Source organism: Oncorhynchus keta, chromosome 12, assembly GCF_023373465.1.
Source record: "Oncorhynchus keta strain PuntledgeMale-10-30-2019 chromosome 12, Oket_V2, whole genome shotgun sequence".
Classification (NCBI taxonomy): Eukaryota; Metazoa; Chordata; class Actinopteri; order Salmoniformes; family Salmonidae; genus Oncorhynchus; species Oncorhynchus keta.
Window position 1 is genome coordinate 24,981,568 of NC_068432.1, and position 17,436 is coordinate 24,999,003.

General features: G+C 41.7%; 1 protein-coding gene across 1 annotated transcript in view; it reads left to right on the forward strand.

Annotated features, from left to right (window-relative positions):
- Positions 1-990: 990 nt before the first annotated feature.
- The window catches only part of LOC118391161 (autism susceptibility gene 2 protein-like), a 605,501-nt gene continuing 589,055 nt past the window's right edge, over positions 991-17,436 (forward strand). Inside the window, exons 1-2 of the mRNA XM_052457892.1 lie at positions 991-1,219; positions 3,317-4,103. Of these exons, the coding sequence (XP_052313852.1) occupies positions 3,822-4,103 (282 nt within the window). The 5' untranslated portion in view covers positions 991-1,219; positions 3,317-3,821. The remainder of the gene's footprint in view (positions 1,220-3,316; positions 4,104-17,436) is intronic.

Here is a 17,436-nt window from a genome sequence, read left to right on the forward strand (position 1 = left end):
TTGTCACATGTGCTGAATACAACAGGTGTAGGTAGACCTTACAATGAAATGCTTACTTACAGACTCTAACCAATAGTGCAAAAAAGGTATTAGGTGAACAATAGGTAAGTAAATAAATAAATACAACAGTAAAAAGAAAAATAACAGTAGCGAAGCTATATATAGTAGCGGGGCTATAAAAGTAGTGAGGCTACATACAGACAACAGTTAGTCAGGCTGATTGAGGTAGTATGTACATGTAGATATGGGTAAAGTGACTATGCATATATGATAAATAGAGAGTAGCTGAAGCGTAAAAGAGGGGTTGGCGGGTGGTGGGACACAATGCAGATAACATGGTTAGCCAATGTGCGGGAGCACTGAAGTGACTATGCATATATGATAAACAGAGAGTAACAACAGCGTAAAAGAGGGGTTGGAGGACACACACAATGCAAAACATTTGGGTAGCAATTTGATTACCTGTTCAGGAGTCTTATGGTTTGGGGGGTATAAACTGTTGAGAAGCCTTTTTGTCCTAGACTTGGCACTCCAGGTACCGCTTGCCATGCAGAGGTAGAGAGAACAGTCTATGACTGGGGTGGCTGGGGTCTTTGACAATTTTTAGGGCCTTCCTCGAATTATTAATTAATTGTACATGTTGTTTGGGATAAGATCCAGGTTTTATAATGAGTTTTTAAAATAGTGGTGGCTCTTTATATGGTTACGAAGGGCTGGAATCGTCACATAGGGTCACATAACAAGTGTAAACTCAATAAGATGCATTTTTATGTATTTAAATATACAAAGGATTGTTTTGGCAGCTAGGCTGAGAATGTACTGTCCAAATTTTGAGTAGACACTGTAACACACCTTTTGTGGTATAGTAGGCTAGACATAGAACATTCATAAGTAGGCTATAACTTTTTCTGGCTTATTACAGTTTCAACCGACAACATTACATGAGCGTATAGTTTTGACGGTTCTCCTTACAACAACGAAACATACCAGATTCCATTGACAGCACTATTTGCGCCGAGGAAGCGCATACCCTGTAAAGCGGCACTGCGGCATCGCCATATCAATGCGCCCGGTCCTCAAGCACTGACTGGGAGAGAATAGCGCCTTTGCTTCCTTACCGGATTTATTTGTTAGTTACATTTTTCCTTTTGTTTAATCTTTTATTGACCATTCGTATCCGAATACCAGCGACTTGCCCGGACGGTCCCCACTTGCAAGGGTTTGCATTTCTTGGTTTTGCATGACGTGTCTTGGAGAAAAAGAGGCTTGCTTTGTGTGTTAGTGAAAATAAGCGGAGAGCTGGAGCAGGAGGGGAAGCAGTGCCAGTCTCTGTTGTAGGCTGGACTGGCCACGGAGCGTGAGATATACTGACAGAGAGACAGACAAAAAAGGACTGAAGGAAGACAGCAAGATAATGTGATAACAGCACGGGACGAGAAAAGGGAAGGCGAAAGAGCCAAAACAGCTTTTAAACGATTTACTAGAGCTATGTTGTTTGCATGTCATTAGGGGAGTGTTGGCACGGGGCATCAGGTTAAAGGGATAGGGACTGGGAAATAGCTTAGGACCGTTATAAGAAAGGCTGAATTTAGCTTCTAGGGCTAAAACAAGGAAAAAACTGCAGCATAAACAGGGCTGGAATTTTTGATGGTTTAGATGCGCCCTTATTACGCACCATCGGTCCAAATAAGCCACATTTGCGAGCCATTGTAATGTGCTGATGTGCAACATTTGCCACTTGCAGTCTAGCTGGCTATTGGTATATTACAGGTTTTACTCATGCTACTTTCCATTGCAATCCTTGGACAATTATATAATTCAAAGTTGAAGATGGTGGTTGTCTATGACATATGATTATTATGGTGTGTCTGGTTATGATGGAGCTAGGCAAGGTGTGTTCCTACTGTCTGTCTGTGGAACGGTTCATCCAGCAGCATTTGGGGGGTTTATGAAATTTGGAGTGGCTTGGATGAGGCTAGACTAGAGCATGCCTGTGATGTTTGGTGTATTCAATGATGGATAGACTACCGTTTTGGTGATGTCATGGACACTTAGTATCTAAATGGGTTTTGGTATTGTAGATAGTATTCATAGGGTACATGTTATCTGTATCTTTGCCATACAGAGCAGATTAGAAGACTGAGAATGAATGTTTGTGTTAAGGAATGATTGAGATGACACACTGTTGAATGTGTTGTCATCTGTATGCTGTCTGAAACGCATAGCATGTAGCATGACTAGAATGTCAATAGGTTAATGAACACGTTAACTTTTGACTTAGGGTGGTCCAAATGTAAGTGCTTTAAGATCAATTGTCAGTTAAGGTCTTTGTCATCATACTAGATCTAGGAGAGAGCATTGTTTGGCAGAATCCTCATCTCAAACCCTCAAGGACAGACATCATTCAATATCTAGTGTTGGATGTTATGACCAATGTGTTTATATGGTTTACATGAGGTTATCTATTTGAAGAAATTCATTTGGAATGTAAAATTGTGACGAAACTAGTATATTCTAAGAATCAATTACCTTGTAGAAATATTGCATAATGGATAGGCCATTCAATAAATAGATTGAAATATGCATAATGACGAATACACACGACGGCGAAAAAAAATACATGGTATACTTAATGGAAAAGGTATTTTCACAGAAATGTACACTGAATCAGGGTTTTATGCACCTATATGGAGAGAGTGTAAATTATAGGTGGGATTGGAAGTGTTCACAAAGGCAGGTGTCGTGGTGACCATGACACTTATATACATTGTCTCACCTCTGGTGAAAGCACAGTGAGTTTAGAAATTGAGACATAATTGTGTGATGATCAGGCAAGCTGGTGTTCTATATGCAGTGAACAGAACCTGAGATGATAACCACAGCAGGCCTATTTTTAAAAGGTCCACATATATAGGAATATGCTTAACCAAATAGAGAAAATTCCCCTACATTTATACATGTAAGAATGCTTATTTCATTAAAAGTACAGGATAGAGTAAAACCACAGGGGAGAACTATAGAGACAGTATTAGGGAAGGAGCACTTTGAAACACAATGATCTCAGCCACATAATGATTTCAGCCTAATGATTATGCATTGTAAAAGAAAAAATGACAGTATAGTGAGAAGTCTGAAGCTATATCGTAATGAAACATTCATTTATGTTGCATTATGTAGACTGTTAACAACCCCCTGTACTGTATTATAATCTTCCTACCTTGAGAGGATGGCTCATTGACTTAATGCATTCGACATTAAGGACTGCTGCTGACTGAACATGTTGCAAATGTATGCTCTCTATCTCTTTGACTTTCAGGAGAGAGAGCTGGCTGACTGGAGCATGTGAAGAGGGAGGATTCCTTCAGGAGGATCAGGATGTGGCTTTTTACAATTGGTTCGCCATGGCAAGACATGTCTAGTGATCAGACATTCTTTTCCAGTTAAAGAGTTTTCTTATTTTTTTTCCTCTTTTTGAGTTGACAGTCTGGTTTCCACGTCTAAACGACAATTTTACCCTTTGTCTATTAGTGGATTTCATGGACGACCGTTTGGGATCTTTGCTTTGGAACCTGCTGCTGGGCTTTCAATGACTCAATGCATTCTCTACTCCAGCCTATGCCCTTTGGATATTATCTGATCGCTTACTCGTCATTGGATTTCATGCACTGAGTAACTATACGTACTACTTGTTGGATATTGTTAGGAAATATCTGTTGGTATTTCTTTCTGCTGGGAGTTCAACTGTGCCAGTGAGTGCCCTTGACAGGGTTGATTATCTTCTCTGCTAGAGGAGTCTCTAGGTGGGCTTTTCCTCTGAGGAAATGGATGGCCCTCGGTCCAGTGGGCTCCGCAAAAAGAGGAAGTCTAAGTCCGAGAGGGATCGGGGACGAAGATCAAATGGGACAAGGAACAATAACCATGTGAGGGGGGGCTGTGTGGGGGTCCGCTTCTCCTCAGATTCGGAGAGGGAGGAAAGAGTCAGGAACCCCTTTTCTTCCCGTCCGAAGCCCCCCAGGAGAAAGAGAAAGGAGTCTACGTCTGCTGAGGAGGACATCATAGATGGCTTTTCTATCTCTGGTTTCATGACGCTGGAGGAGCTGGATGTGAGTAACTCCAGGCTGATGTTACTACTTCTTCTATTCTGGTCGATGTGTGATTTTAGCATATCCTCTCTGTGTTTTGCCATCTCCTCTAGATATGGCTGTAAGGTTGTTTTAACACGTAGTCCACTTTAAAATAACCGATCTCACTTCTCTTTGCATTCACGCTGTTGCCACTTCACCTTTTTTGAGGTCTGAATTCTCTTTGCATTCACATTACTATGTTTAGAAAAGAACCAAGATATTTCTACAACATTCACTCAATGCACTCTGGGTAAAACAGGACAAAGCCATTCCATCAGAACACGTTATCGGACAGCTTGATATACCTACTTACGTTTTGGAAGCTAATAGATTGCATTTAGTTAAAAGATTACACATAATTATTCTATTCATAAGATAATATTAACATGTAAATTATAATTGGTAACAGATTAAATACCAGTAGAGTAAATGCAGATTAAATAATGCTGTAGTCTTCATAAAAAATGGTATTCCCTTTAAGGATCTAGAATGGAGTTTGTACCCTATGTTGTGATTCTCGCCAAACCCTCCCTAACCCGGACGACGCTATGCCAATTGTGCGTCGCCCCACGGACCTCCCGGTTCAGGCCGGTTACGACAGAGCCTGGGCGCGAACCCAGAGTCTCTGGTGGCACATCTGGCGCTGCAGTACAGCGCCCTTAAACACTGCGCCACCCGGGAGGCCATAAGTGCGTGAATTTGACTATTTTTCTGTCCTGCTAAGCATTCAAAATATAACAAGTACTTTTGGGTGTCTAGGAAAATGTATGGAGTAAAAAGTACAATATTTTCTTAAGGAATGTAGTGAAGTAAAAGTAGTCAAAAATATAAATAGTAAAATAAAGTACCAATACCCCAAAAAACGACTTAAGCAGTACTTTACAGTATTTTTACTTAAGTACTTTACACTACCGCTAATGTGAAGGTGTTATGGCAGGGGAAATGGTGTTGCAGTAGTCTAGTGTGTGGTGCGGGAATAATGACAAGCGAACCTGGAGAGCTTTGTGTTCACATTGCACTTAAAAAGGGAACCAGACCACGGAATTCAAGTGAACCGAACTCAGATCAGTTCGGTTCCCTTAAGGGCTCTTTTAAGGAGTCTGAGTTCCTTTGGAGTGTTCACACTCAACAACAAATTAAGTGAACTGCACTGAGTTCACAAAAATTGGCTGAAAGGGACCAAGTGTGAAATCACCCTTAATCTCTTGACACTATGTGAAGAGAGGGTTGTTATTGTCTCCAGTCCCAATCGCTCTATCTGTATTGCTGGACTGGCCTTGCACTTGGCTGAGCTCTAGCCTGCATATTTCTGTTGTGAGCTGGATTCCAACAGATGTGACGATTCAGCCAAAACGAGACAATTCAGCCAAAGATCTATATCTCTGTCACAGAGCTTGTGTTGTTGAGCAGTATTGTGGATTTGTTTTTATAAGAACGTGCCAGACAAAGGCTTACAGTACGAGGAATGGCTTCCAAAGGTTCTAGAAGGTTTCAGAATCCAGAACAGGCCAGTAGTGGATCTCATTATTATTTATTTGCCTTATTTTCTGTGGCATAAGCTCCTCACATGTACAACAGTATGTATAGCCTAATTAGGAATATATTAATCATTCATTTCATTCCACTTGTTTGAACTTGTATTCCAAGTCAAACTTTATTTGTCACGTATGCCGAATACAACAAGTGTAGACCTTACTGGGAAATTCTTACTTAAAAGCCCGTAATTAACCAACAGTCCAGTTCAAATTAACTAAAGTAAAAAATAATAAAAAGTAGCACAATAACATAACAATAATGAGGCTATACACATGGGGAACCGGTACCGAGTCAGTGTGTGAGGGTACATGTTATTTTGTAATTTGTACATGTAGGTAGGGGTGAAGTGACTATGCATATATAATAAACAGAGAGTAGCAGCAGTGTACAAAACAAATGGGGGAGGTCAATGTAATAGTCCGGTGGCCATTTGATTAATTGTCAACAGTCTTATGGCTTGGGGGTAGAAGCTGTTAAGGAGCCTTTTGGTCCGAGACTTGGTGCGCCGGTACCGCTTGCCATGCGGTAGCAGAGAACACAGTCTATGACTTGGGGGACTGGAGTCTCTGACAATTTTATGGGCTTTCCTCAGACACCTCCTATTATATAGGTCCTGGATGGCAGGAAACTTGGCCTCAGTGATGTACTGGACCGCACGCACTACCCTCTGTAGTGACTTGTGGTCAGATGCAGAGAGTTGCAATACCAGGCGGTGATCCAACCAGTCAGGATGCTCTCGAAGGTGCAGTTGTATAACCTTTTGAGGAAATGGGGACTGATGCCAAGTCTTTTCAGTCTCCTGAGGGGGAAAAGGTTTTGTCATGCCCTCTTCACAACTGTCTTGGTGTGTTTGGACCTTGATAGTTTGTTGGTGATGTGGACATCAAGGAACTTGAAAATCTCGAGATGCTCCACTACAGCCCTGTTGATGTTAATGGGAGCCTGTTCAGCCCGCCTTTTCCTGTAGTCCACGATCAGCTCCTTTTGTCTTGCTCAAATTGAGTGAAAGGTTGTTGTCCTGGCACCACACTGCCAGTTCCCTGACTTCCACCCAAAAGGCTGTCTCATTGTTGTCGGTGATCAGGCCTACCAATGTTGTGTCATCAGCAAAGTTAATAATGGTGTTGGAGTCGTGCAAAGCCACTCATTCGTGGGTGAACAGGGAGTACAGCAGAGGTCTGAGGAGGAGTCAGTGTGGAGGAGTGGACTAAGTACACACCCCTGAGGGGCCCCAGTGTTGAGGTTTAGCGTGGCAGACGTGTTGTTGCTTACCCTTACCACCTGGGGGTGGCTCGTCAGGAAGTCCAAGATCCAGTTGCAGATGGAGGTATTTAGTCCCAGGGTTCTTAACTTAGTGATGAGCTCTGTGGGCACTATAGGATTGAACGCTGAGCTGTAGTCAATGAACAGCATTCTCACATAGGTGTTCCATTTGTCCAGGTGGGAAAGGGCAGTGTGGAGTGCGAATGAGATTGCATCATCTGTGGATCTGTTGGGACGGTATGCAAATTAGAGTGTTTCTAGGGTATCCAGGAGGATGCTGTTTATGTGAGCCATGACCAGCCTTTCAAATAATTTCATGGCTACCGGGCGGTATTCATTTAGGCATGTTACCTTCGCTTCCTTGGGCACAGGGACTAGGGTCATCTGCTTGAAACATATAGGTATTACAGACTCAGTCAGGGAGAGGTTGAAAATGTCAGTGAAGACACTTGCCAGTTGGTCCGTGCATGCTTTGAGTACACGTCCTGGTAATCCATCTGGCCCCACGGCTTTGTGAACGCTGACCTGTTTAACCTTTCTAGCGCAGGGGTTCCGCTAGCGGAAAACCTCGACAACATTCCGCTGAAAAGGCAGTGCGCGAAATTCAAAAATATTTTTTTGAAATATCTAACTTTCACACATTAACAAGTCAAATACAGCAAATGAAAGATGAACATCTTGTTAATCTACCCACCGTGTCCGATTTAAAAAATGCTTTACAGCTAAAGCACAACATATGATTATGTTAGATCACCGCCAATTTGAAAAAACAGACATTTTCCCTGCCAAAGATAGGAGTCACAAAAGCAGAAATATAGATCAAATTAATCACTAACCTTTGATGATCTTCATCAGATGATACTCATAGGACATCATGTTACACAATACATGTATGTTTTGTTCGATAATGTGCATATTTATATCCAAAAATCTCAGTTTACATTGGCTCCTTTACATGCAGTAATGTTTTGATTCCAAAACATCCGGTGATTATGCAGAAATACTCATAATAAACATTGATAAATGATACAAGTGTTATTCACATAATTAAAGATAGACGTCTCCTTAATGCAACCGCTGTGTCAGATTTCAAAAAAACTTTACGGAAAAAGCATAATCTGAGAACGGCGCCCAAAACACCCAGAGGAATATCCGCCATTTTGGAATCAACAAAGTTAGAAACAACACCATAAATATTCACTTACCTTTGATGATCTTCATCGGAAGGCACTCCCAGGAATCCCAGTTCAAAAATAAATGACTGATTTGTTCCATAAAGTTCCATCATGTATGTCCAAATAGCCACTTGTTGTTAGCGTGTTCAGCCCAGTAATCCATCTTCATGAGGCGTGAGCATTTCATCCAGACAAAAACTCGAAAATTTACAGTCCTTTATAAACATGTCAAACAATGTATGGAATCAATCGTTAGGATGTTTTTAACATAAAACATCAATAATGTTCCAACCGGAGAATTCCTTTGTCTTCAGAAAAAGAACTGGAAAGCGAGGTAACTCTGTCAGGAGCGTGCGTCATGAGACCAAGGCTCTCTGCCCGACCACTGTCTCAAAGAGGTCTGATGAGCCCCTCCTTTATAGTAGAATCCTCATTCAAGTTTCAAAAGACATTTGACATCTAGTGGAAGCCCTGGGAAGCGCAACCTCATCCATATCTCAATGTGTACTCGGTAGGCCAAGCTTTGAACAACTGCAAACCTCAGATGTCCCACTTCCTGGTTGGATTTTTCTCAGGTTTTCGCCTGCCATATGAGTTCTGTTATATTCATAGACATCATTCAAACAGTTTTAGAAACTTCAGAGTGTTTCCTATCCAATACTACTAATAATATGCATATATTAGCATCTGGGACAGAGTAGGAGGCAGTTTACTATTCATCCAAAAGTGAAAATGCTGCCCCCTATCCCAAAAAGGTTAAAGGTCTTGCTCACGTAGGCTACCAAGAGCACTAACACACAGTCTTCCAGAACAGCTGGTGCTCTCGTGCTTGCTTCAGTGTTGCTTGCCTCGAATCGAGCATAAGACATTTAGCTCATCTGGTAGGCTCGTGTCACTGGGCAGCTCGCGTCTGGGTTTCCCTTTTGTAGTCCGTAATAGTTTTCAAGCCCTGCCACATCCGACAAGTGTCAGAGCCGGTGTAGTAGGATTCAATCTTAATCCTGTATTGATGCTTTGCTTGTTTGATAGTTCGTCTGGGCGCATTGTGGGATTTATTATAAGCGTTTACGATTTGTGTCTCACTCCTTGAAAGTGGCAGCTCTAGCCTTTAGCTCGATGCGGCTGTTGCCTGTAATCCATGGCTTCTGGATGGGATATGTACGTATGGTCACTGGGGATGATGTTGTTGATGCAGTTATTGATGAAGCCGATGACTGAGGTGGTATACTTCTTAATGCCATTGGATGAATCCCGTAACATATTCCAGTCTGTGCTAGCAAAACAGTCCTGTAGTGTAGCATCCACATCATCAGACCTTCCGTATTGAGCAAGTCACTGGTACCTCCTGCTTTAGGTTATGCTTGTAAGCAGGAATCAGGAGAATAGAATAGAATTATGGTCAGATATTCCAAATTGAGGGCGGGGGAGAGCTTTCTATGCATCTCTATGTGTGACGTAAAAGTGGTCTAGAGTTTTTTTTCTCTGGTTGAACATGTGACATGCTGGCAAAAATTTGGTAAAACGGATTTGAGTTTGCCTACATTAAAGTCCCCGGCCACTAGGATTGCCACTTCTGGATGAGCATTTTCTTGTTTGCTTATGGCCTTATAGATTTGGTTGAGTTTGGTGTTAGTGCCAGCATCGGTCTGTGGTGGTAAATAGGCGGCTGCGAATAATATAGATGACAACTCTCTTGGTAGCTAGTGTGGTCTACAGCTTATCATAAGGTACTCTACCTCAGGCAAGCAATACCTCAAGACTTCTTTAATATTAGACATCGCGCACCAGCTGTTACTGACAAAAAGACACTCACCCCAACCCCTCGTCTTACCAGACGTAGCATCTCTGTTCTGCCGGTGCATGGAAAATCCTGCCAGCTCTATATTTTCTGTGTCCTTGTTCAGCCACGACTCGGTGAAACATAAGATATTACAGTTCTTAATGTCCCGTTGGTAGGGTAATCGTAGGTCATCCAATTATTGCATGTTAGCAAGAAGAACGGAAGGCAGTGGGAGTTTTCTCACTCTTCCACGGATTCTCAGTTGGCAGCCCGATCTGCTTCCTCTTTTCCTCCGTCTTTTCTTCGCGCAAATGACTGGGATTTGGGCCTGTTCCCAGGAGAGCAGTATGTCTTTCTCGTCGGACTTGCTAAAGGAACATTTTTTTTTCCAGTTCGTGGTGAGTAATCACTGTTCTGATATCCAGAAGTTATATTCGTTCATAAGAGATGGTAACAACAACATTATGTACAAAATAAGTAAAATAATAAGTTACAAACAACGCAAAAAAAATAACAAAATAGCTCAATTGGTCAGGGGCGTGTCAAACTTTAGCAATCCTCTTCACCACCATCTTATTACAATGTTAACTACAGTTGAAGTCAGAAGTTTACATAAACTTAGGTTGGAGTCATTAAAACTTATTTTTCAATCACTCCACAAATTTCTTGTTAACAAACTATAGTTTTAGCAAGTCGGTTAGGACATTTACTTGGTGTATGACAAGTAATTTTTCCAACAATTGTTTACAATTCACTGTATCACAATTCCAGTTGGTCAGAAGTTTACATACACTAAGTTGACTGTGCCTTTAAACAGCTTGGAAAATGCCAGAAAATTATGTCATGGCTTTAGAAGCCTCTGATTGGTTAATTGACATAATTTGAGTCAATTGGCGGTGTACCTGTGGATGTATTTCAAAGCCTACCTTCAAACTCATTGCCTCTTTGCTTGACATCATGGGAAAATCAAAATAAATCAGCAAAGACCTCCCCCCAAAAATTGTAGACCTCCACAAGTCTGGTTCATCCTTGGAAGAACTTTCCAAATGCCTGAAGGTACCACGTTCATCTGTACAAACAATAGTACGCAAGTATAAACACCATGGGACCACGCAGCTGTCATACCACTCAGGAAGGAGACGCATTCTGTCTCCTAGAGATGAACGTTCTTTGGTGCGAAAAGTGCAAATCAATCCCAGAACCATAGCAAAGGACCTTGTGAAGATGCATGAGGAAACAGGTACAAAATAATCTATATCCACAGTAAAACAAGTCCTATATCGACATAACCAGAAAGGCCGCTCAGCAAGGAAGAAGCCACTGCTCCAAAACCGCCATAAAAAAGCCAGATTACGGTTTGCAACTGCACATATGGACAAAGATCTTACTTTTAGAAGAAATGTCCTCTGGTCTGATGAAACAAAAATGTAACTGTTTGGCCATAATGACAATCATTATGTTTGGAGGAAAAGGGGGAGGCTTGCAAGCCGTAGAACACCATCCCAACTTAATATATATTGAAGCAACATCTCAAGATATCAGTCAGGAAGTTAAAGCTTAGATGCAAATGGGTTTTCCAAATTGACAATGACCCCAAGCATACTTCCAAAGTTGTGGCAAAATGGCTTAAGGACAACAAAGTCAAGGTATTGGAATGGCCATCACAAAGCCCTGACCTCAATCCTATAGAAAATTTGTGGGCAGAACTGAAAAAGCGTGTGCGGGCAACGAGACCTACAATCCTGGCTCTGTCAGGAGGAATGGGACAACATTCACCCAACTTATTGTTGGAAGCTTTTTGAAGACTACCAGAAATGTTTAAAGGCAATGCTACCAAATACTAATTGAGTGTATGTAAACTTCTGAACCACTGGGAATGTGATGAAAGAAATATAAGCTGAAATAAATCATTGTCTCTACTATTATTCTGACATTTCACATTCTTAAAATAAAGTGGTGATCCTAACTGACCTAAGACAGGGCATTTTTACTATGATTAAATTGTGAATTGTGAAACTGAGTTTAAATGGATTTGGCTAAGGTGTATGCAAACTTCCGACTTCAACTGTATGTCACCAAATATATATTACATTTTATCATTACTGTAGGCCTATATTTGTGTTGTGACTTGTGAGCCTTAATTCATGGCTTCCTTTCATACTACTCCTCTGCAGTATGTGTTTCCAACACAATCTTTGTGCTTTGTCATGTAAATCAAAACCTATACATACATTACAACAACATTAGCTTCCCTAACAGGTTAGATACTTGTATGAAGTAGGCTGTAAGAACCAAGTGGGCAAAACCTGGTTTAAAAGACAGTATGTATGTCAGTTTGATGTATTTTTCTGGTTGGAAAATTACTTTTTTATTTTACTTATTATTACTGACCAGAATATGACGTCTTTTTCTGACCACCATATTAATTGTGACCACTATATTATGTGCTACATTATGTAGCCTACTAGTCATAGTTAAGACCTCATCAGAACCTGTTATTGACCACCTGACTACAGCTTATTACTTGCACTTTTAGAAAAAAGGGTTCCAAAAGGTTTCTTCTGCTGTCTCCATAGAATAACTATTTTTGGTTCCAAGGAAAAGCTGTTTTGGTTCCACGTAGAACCATTTTGGTTTCCATGTAGAACCCTGTGGAAAGGGTCCTACATAAAACCCAAAAGGGTTCTACCTCAAACCAAACAGGGTTCTCCTATGGGGACAGCCAAATAACCTAAAAGGTTCTAGATAGCACCTTTTTTTCTAAGAGTGTACTGTATAAATTATTGCAGAGGATGAAGTTGGATATTGAAAACATTGTTAATTGCATTTCTGTTTCCATAGTCACCAAATTCAGTTAATCTGCAACATATTATTTCTTACCTTTAAAATAGATCAAGCAATTGCAAAACAAATCTACATAACAATGTTTTTCACATTCTCATACATTTGTTTCATAATTCACCCACAGACATTACATGCATAGAAAGACTAGGACAATCTCTACTTTTTAAAATGATTTGTTTCAATATTAACAACATTTGATGTAAATGTATACATTTTGATAGACCAAAGCATGAGCTATCAGACCATTTGAAGAGTGATTAGAAAAGAACAGAGAAGACTGAAGGAAGGTATTTTCACAGATTTTGTGAATCGTCGGAGAGGATACCATTTTCTTGTGTCCTTAAGCGCCACAGGGTAGTATGCTGACAACTGACACCTCTCCTTTACACGTTCTCAGTTCTGCCTCACACTTTCTCCGCATCTGGGTAGAACTGTCAGCATCATCCTCCATATAAGGGCCATCTTGAAGAGTTCTGGACTTTTCTCAAGGCCCAAACACATCAACCTCCTGAGTTTTGTGGCTTTTCATGACACTTACTGTAAGCACAAAAAGAGAATAAAATACATTTACGATTGGAATATTGTGGGCATGCAGGACAAAACGGAACAGTAACGCACAATAAAATGTCCTTAACAGTCAGAATCTACAAGAAAATTCTCATTGTGTATGTCAAATGTCTCTGCTGCTCACTTACTTTCCAATTACAATGGAGCACACACCACACGAAGGGTAGCAAAGGCATGTTTGTTCCTCCGTCCCTTCATATTAAAGTGGGAAAATAATTCATTGGTCATTAATCTGCAAAATTTTAGGAAAGAGGATATAAAAATTAGACACTAGTTGGATAATGAAAATGTTTAACCCCTCTCTAAATGACCGATCTCCAAAATCCCAAAGACGTTGTCCCGGATAGAGGTTCCCCCAATTGACAGCTTGGCATTCTTAAAAAAATACTGTGTAAAACTGTGCAAAAATTGAAGTATGTGTAAAGAGCCAGTCTATTTTTTTTATCTTTCTCTTTTTCAAAAGTTGTGTGTCTTTCATCTCATTCCCACAACAAACATGAAGACAATGTGCATACCAATTGCTTCCTTTTGTCCTCATTGGTGAGGCTATCCTCCATGACATTTACATTACATTTACATTTAAGTCATTTAGCAGACGCTCTTATCCAGAGCGACTTACAAATTGGTGCATTCACCTTATGACATCCAGTGGAACAGCCACTTTACAATAGTGCATCTAAATCTTTTAAGGGGGGGGGGGTGAGAAGGATTACTTTATCCTATCCTAGGTATTCCTTAAAGAGGTGGGGTTTCAGGTGTCTCCGGAAGGTGGTGATTGACTCCGCTGTCCTGGCGTCGTGAGGGAGTTTGTTCCACCATTGGGGGGCCAGAGCAGCGAACAGTTTTGACTGGGCTGAGCGGGAACTGTACTTCCTCAGTGGTAGGGAGGCGAGCAGGCCAGAGGTGGATGAATGCAGTGCCCTTGTTTGGGTGTAGGGCCTGATCAGAGCCTGGAGGTACTGAGGTGCCGTTCCCCTCACAGCTCCGTAGGCAAGCACCATGGTCTTGTAGCGGATGCGAGCTTCAACTGGAAGCCAGTGGAGAGAGCGGAGGAGCGGGGTGACGTGAGAGAACTTGGGAAGGTTGAACACCAGACGGGCTGCGGCGTTCTGGATGAGTTGTAGGGGTTTAATGGCACAGGCAGGGAGCCCAGCCAACAGCGAGTTGCAGTAATCCAGACGGGAGATGACAAGTGCCTGGATTAGGACCTGCGCCGCTTCCTGTGTGAGGCAGGGTCGTACTCTGCGGATGTTGTAGAGCATGAACCTACAGGAACGGGCCACCGCCTTGATGTTAGTTGAGAACGACAGGGTGTTGTCCAGGATCACGCCAAGGTTCTTAGCGCTCTGGGAGGAGGACACAATGGAGTTGTCAACCGTGATGGCGAGATCATGGAACGGGCAGTCCTTCCCCGGGAGGAAGAGCAGCTCCGTCTTGCCGAGGTTCAGCTTGAGGTGGTGATCCGTCATCCACACTGATATGTCTGCCAGACATGCAGAGATGCGATTCGCCACCTGGTCATCAGAAGGGGGAAAGGAGAAGACCTCAAACTCACTAAGCCCGGCAGCTGGATCTAAAGCTATACTGAACGAAAATATAAATGCAACATGTATTTTGGTCCCATGTTTCATGAGCTTAATTAAAAAATCCCAGAAATGTTCCATACGTGCAAAAAGCTTATTTCTCTCAAATTGTGTGCACAAATTTGTTTACATCTCAGTTAGTGAGCATGTCTCATTTGCCAAGATAATCCATCCTTCTGACAGGTGTGTAATATCAAGAAGCTGATTAAATGGCATGATCATTACACAGGTGCATCTTGTGCTGGGGATAATAAAAGGCCACTCTAAAATGTCACACAACACAATGCCACAGATATCTCAAGTTATGAGAGAGCGTGCAATTGGCATGCTTACTGCAGGAATGTCCACCAGAGCTGTTGCCAAAGAATTGAATGTTAATTTCTTTACCATAATCCCCCTCCAATGTCATTTAAAATAACTTGGCAGTACGTCCAACTGGCCTCACAACCGCAGACCACGTGTAACCACACCAGCCCAGTACCTCCACATCAGACTTCATCACCTGCGGGATTGTCTGGAACCAACCACCTGGAGAGCTGATGAAACTATGGGTTTGCACAACTGAAGAATTTCTGCACAATCTGTCAGAACCCGTCTCCGGGAAGCTAATCTACGTGCTTGTCATCCTCACCAGGGTCTTGACCTGACAGTAGTTTGACGTTGTAACCATCTTCTTCAGTGTGCAAATGCTTACCTTCGATGGCAACTGGCATGCTGGAGAAGTGTGCTCTTCATAAATGAATCCCGGTTTCAACTTTACTGGGCAGATGGCAGACGGCGTGTATGGCATTGTGGGCGAGCGGTTTGCTGATGTCAACGTTGTGAACAGAGCCCCGTGGTGGTGGGGTTATGGTATGGGCAGGCAAAAGCTATGGATAAAGAACACAATTGCATTTTAACGATGGCAATTTGAATGCACGGAGAAACCGTGATGAAATCCTGAAGCCCATTGTTGTGCCGCCACCATCACCTCACGTTTCAGCATGATAATGCAGGAGCCATTTTGCAAGGATCTATACACAATTCCTGAAAGCTGAAAATGTCCCTGTTCTTCCATGGCCTGCATATTCACCAGACATCACCCATTGAGCATGTTTGGGGTGCTCTGGATTGATGCGTACAACAGTGTGTTCCAGTTCCCGCCAATATCCAGCAACTTTACACAGCCATTGAAGAGTGGGACAACATTCCACAGGCCACAATCAACAGTCTGATCAACTTTCTGCGAAAGAGATGTCGCACTGCATGAGACAAATGGTGGTCACACCAGATACTGACTGTTTTTATTTATTTTTTATTTTTTTCACCTTTATTTAACCAGGTAGGCTAGTTGAGAACAAGTTCTCATTTGCAACTGCGACCTGGCCAAGATAAAGCATAGCAGTGTGAGCAGACAACACAGAGTTACACATGGAGTAAACAATTAACAAGTCAATAACACAGTAGAAAAAAGGGGGAGTCTATATACAATGTGTGCAAAAGGCATGAGGAGGTAGGCGAATAATTACAATTTTGCAGATTAACACTGGAGTGATAAATGATCAGATGGTCATGTACAGGTAGAGATATTGGTGTGCAAAAGAGCAGAAAAGTAAATAAATAAAAACAGTATGGGGATGAGGTAGGTGAAAATGGGTGGGCTATTTACCAATAGACTATGTACAGCTGCAGCGATCGGTTAGCTGCTCAGATAGCTGATGTTTGAAGTTGGTGAGGGAGATAAAAGTCTCCAGCTTCAGCGATTTTTTTTTTTGCAGTTCGTTCCAGTCACAGGCAGCAGAGAACTGGAACAAAAGGTGGCCAAATGAGGTGTTGGCTTTAGGGATGATCAGTGAGATACACCTGCTGGAGCGCGTGCTACGGATGGGTGTTGCCATCGTGACCAGTGAACTGAGATAAGGCGGAGCTTTACCTAGCATGGACTTGTAGATGACCTGATCCACGCTCCTAACTTTTTAAAAATGTATTTGTGACCAATAGATGCATATCTGTATTCCCAGTCATGTGAAACCCATAGATTAGGGCCTAATGAATTCATTTAAATTGACTGATTTCCTTATATGAACTGTAACTCTTAGAAACTTGTGTTTTATATTTTTGTTCAGTGTAAATCTGTGTCACCTGTAGTTGTTTCTCTGTACTCTAACTGTTAAATTCTGTTCCTTAAGTCGGTCAATAAATACAGGACCCTTTTCTGAAACCCTTACAACAACAAAAAAATACACTATTTGCTTATTTGTTGTGCCATTTACATTTCAGGAGAAGACTTAAATATGATATGCAGTTCTTACTTTTAGTAGAAAATAAAATGTTGCCTCTGAGTGGAGAAGACAACCTGCAACAATTATTCACCTGTCAGAAAATGTGTTTTTGTTTTGATAGACCTATGATCCCAGCGTCTCATACACGTGATGAATTCTGAAGTTGAAACGTTTGTGGTGCAGGAATAATTGCACTGGGGAACATACAGTATACCGTGTGGAGGCCTATTTCCATTCATTATGTGTATTATATTTGCTAAGCACCTCTTTTTCCATTATTTTGGATATCTTTCTATGCTCATG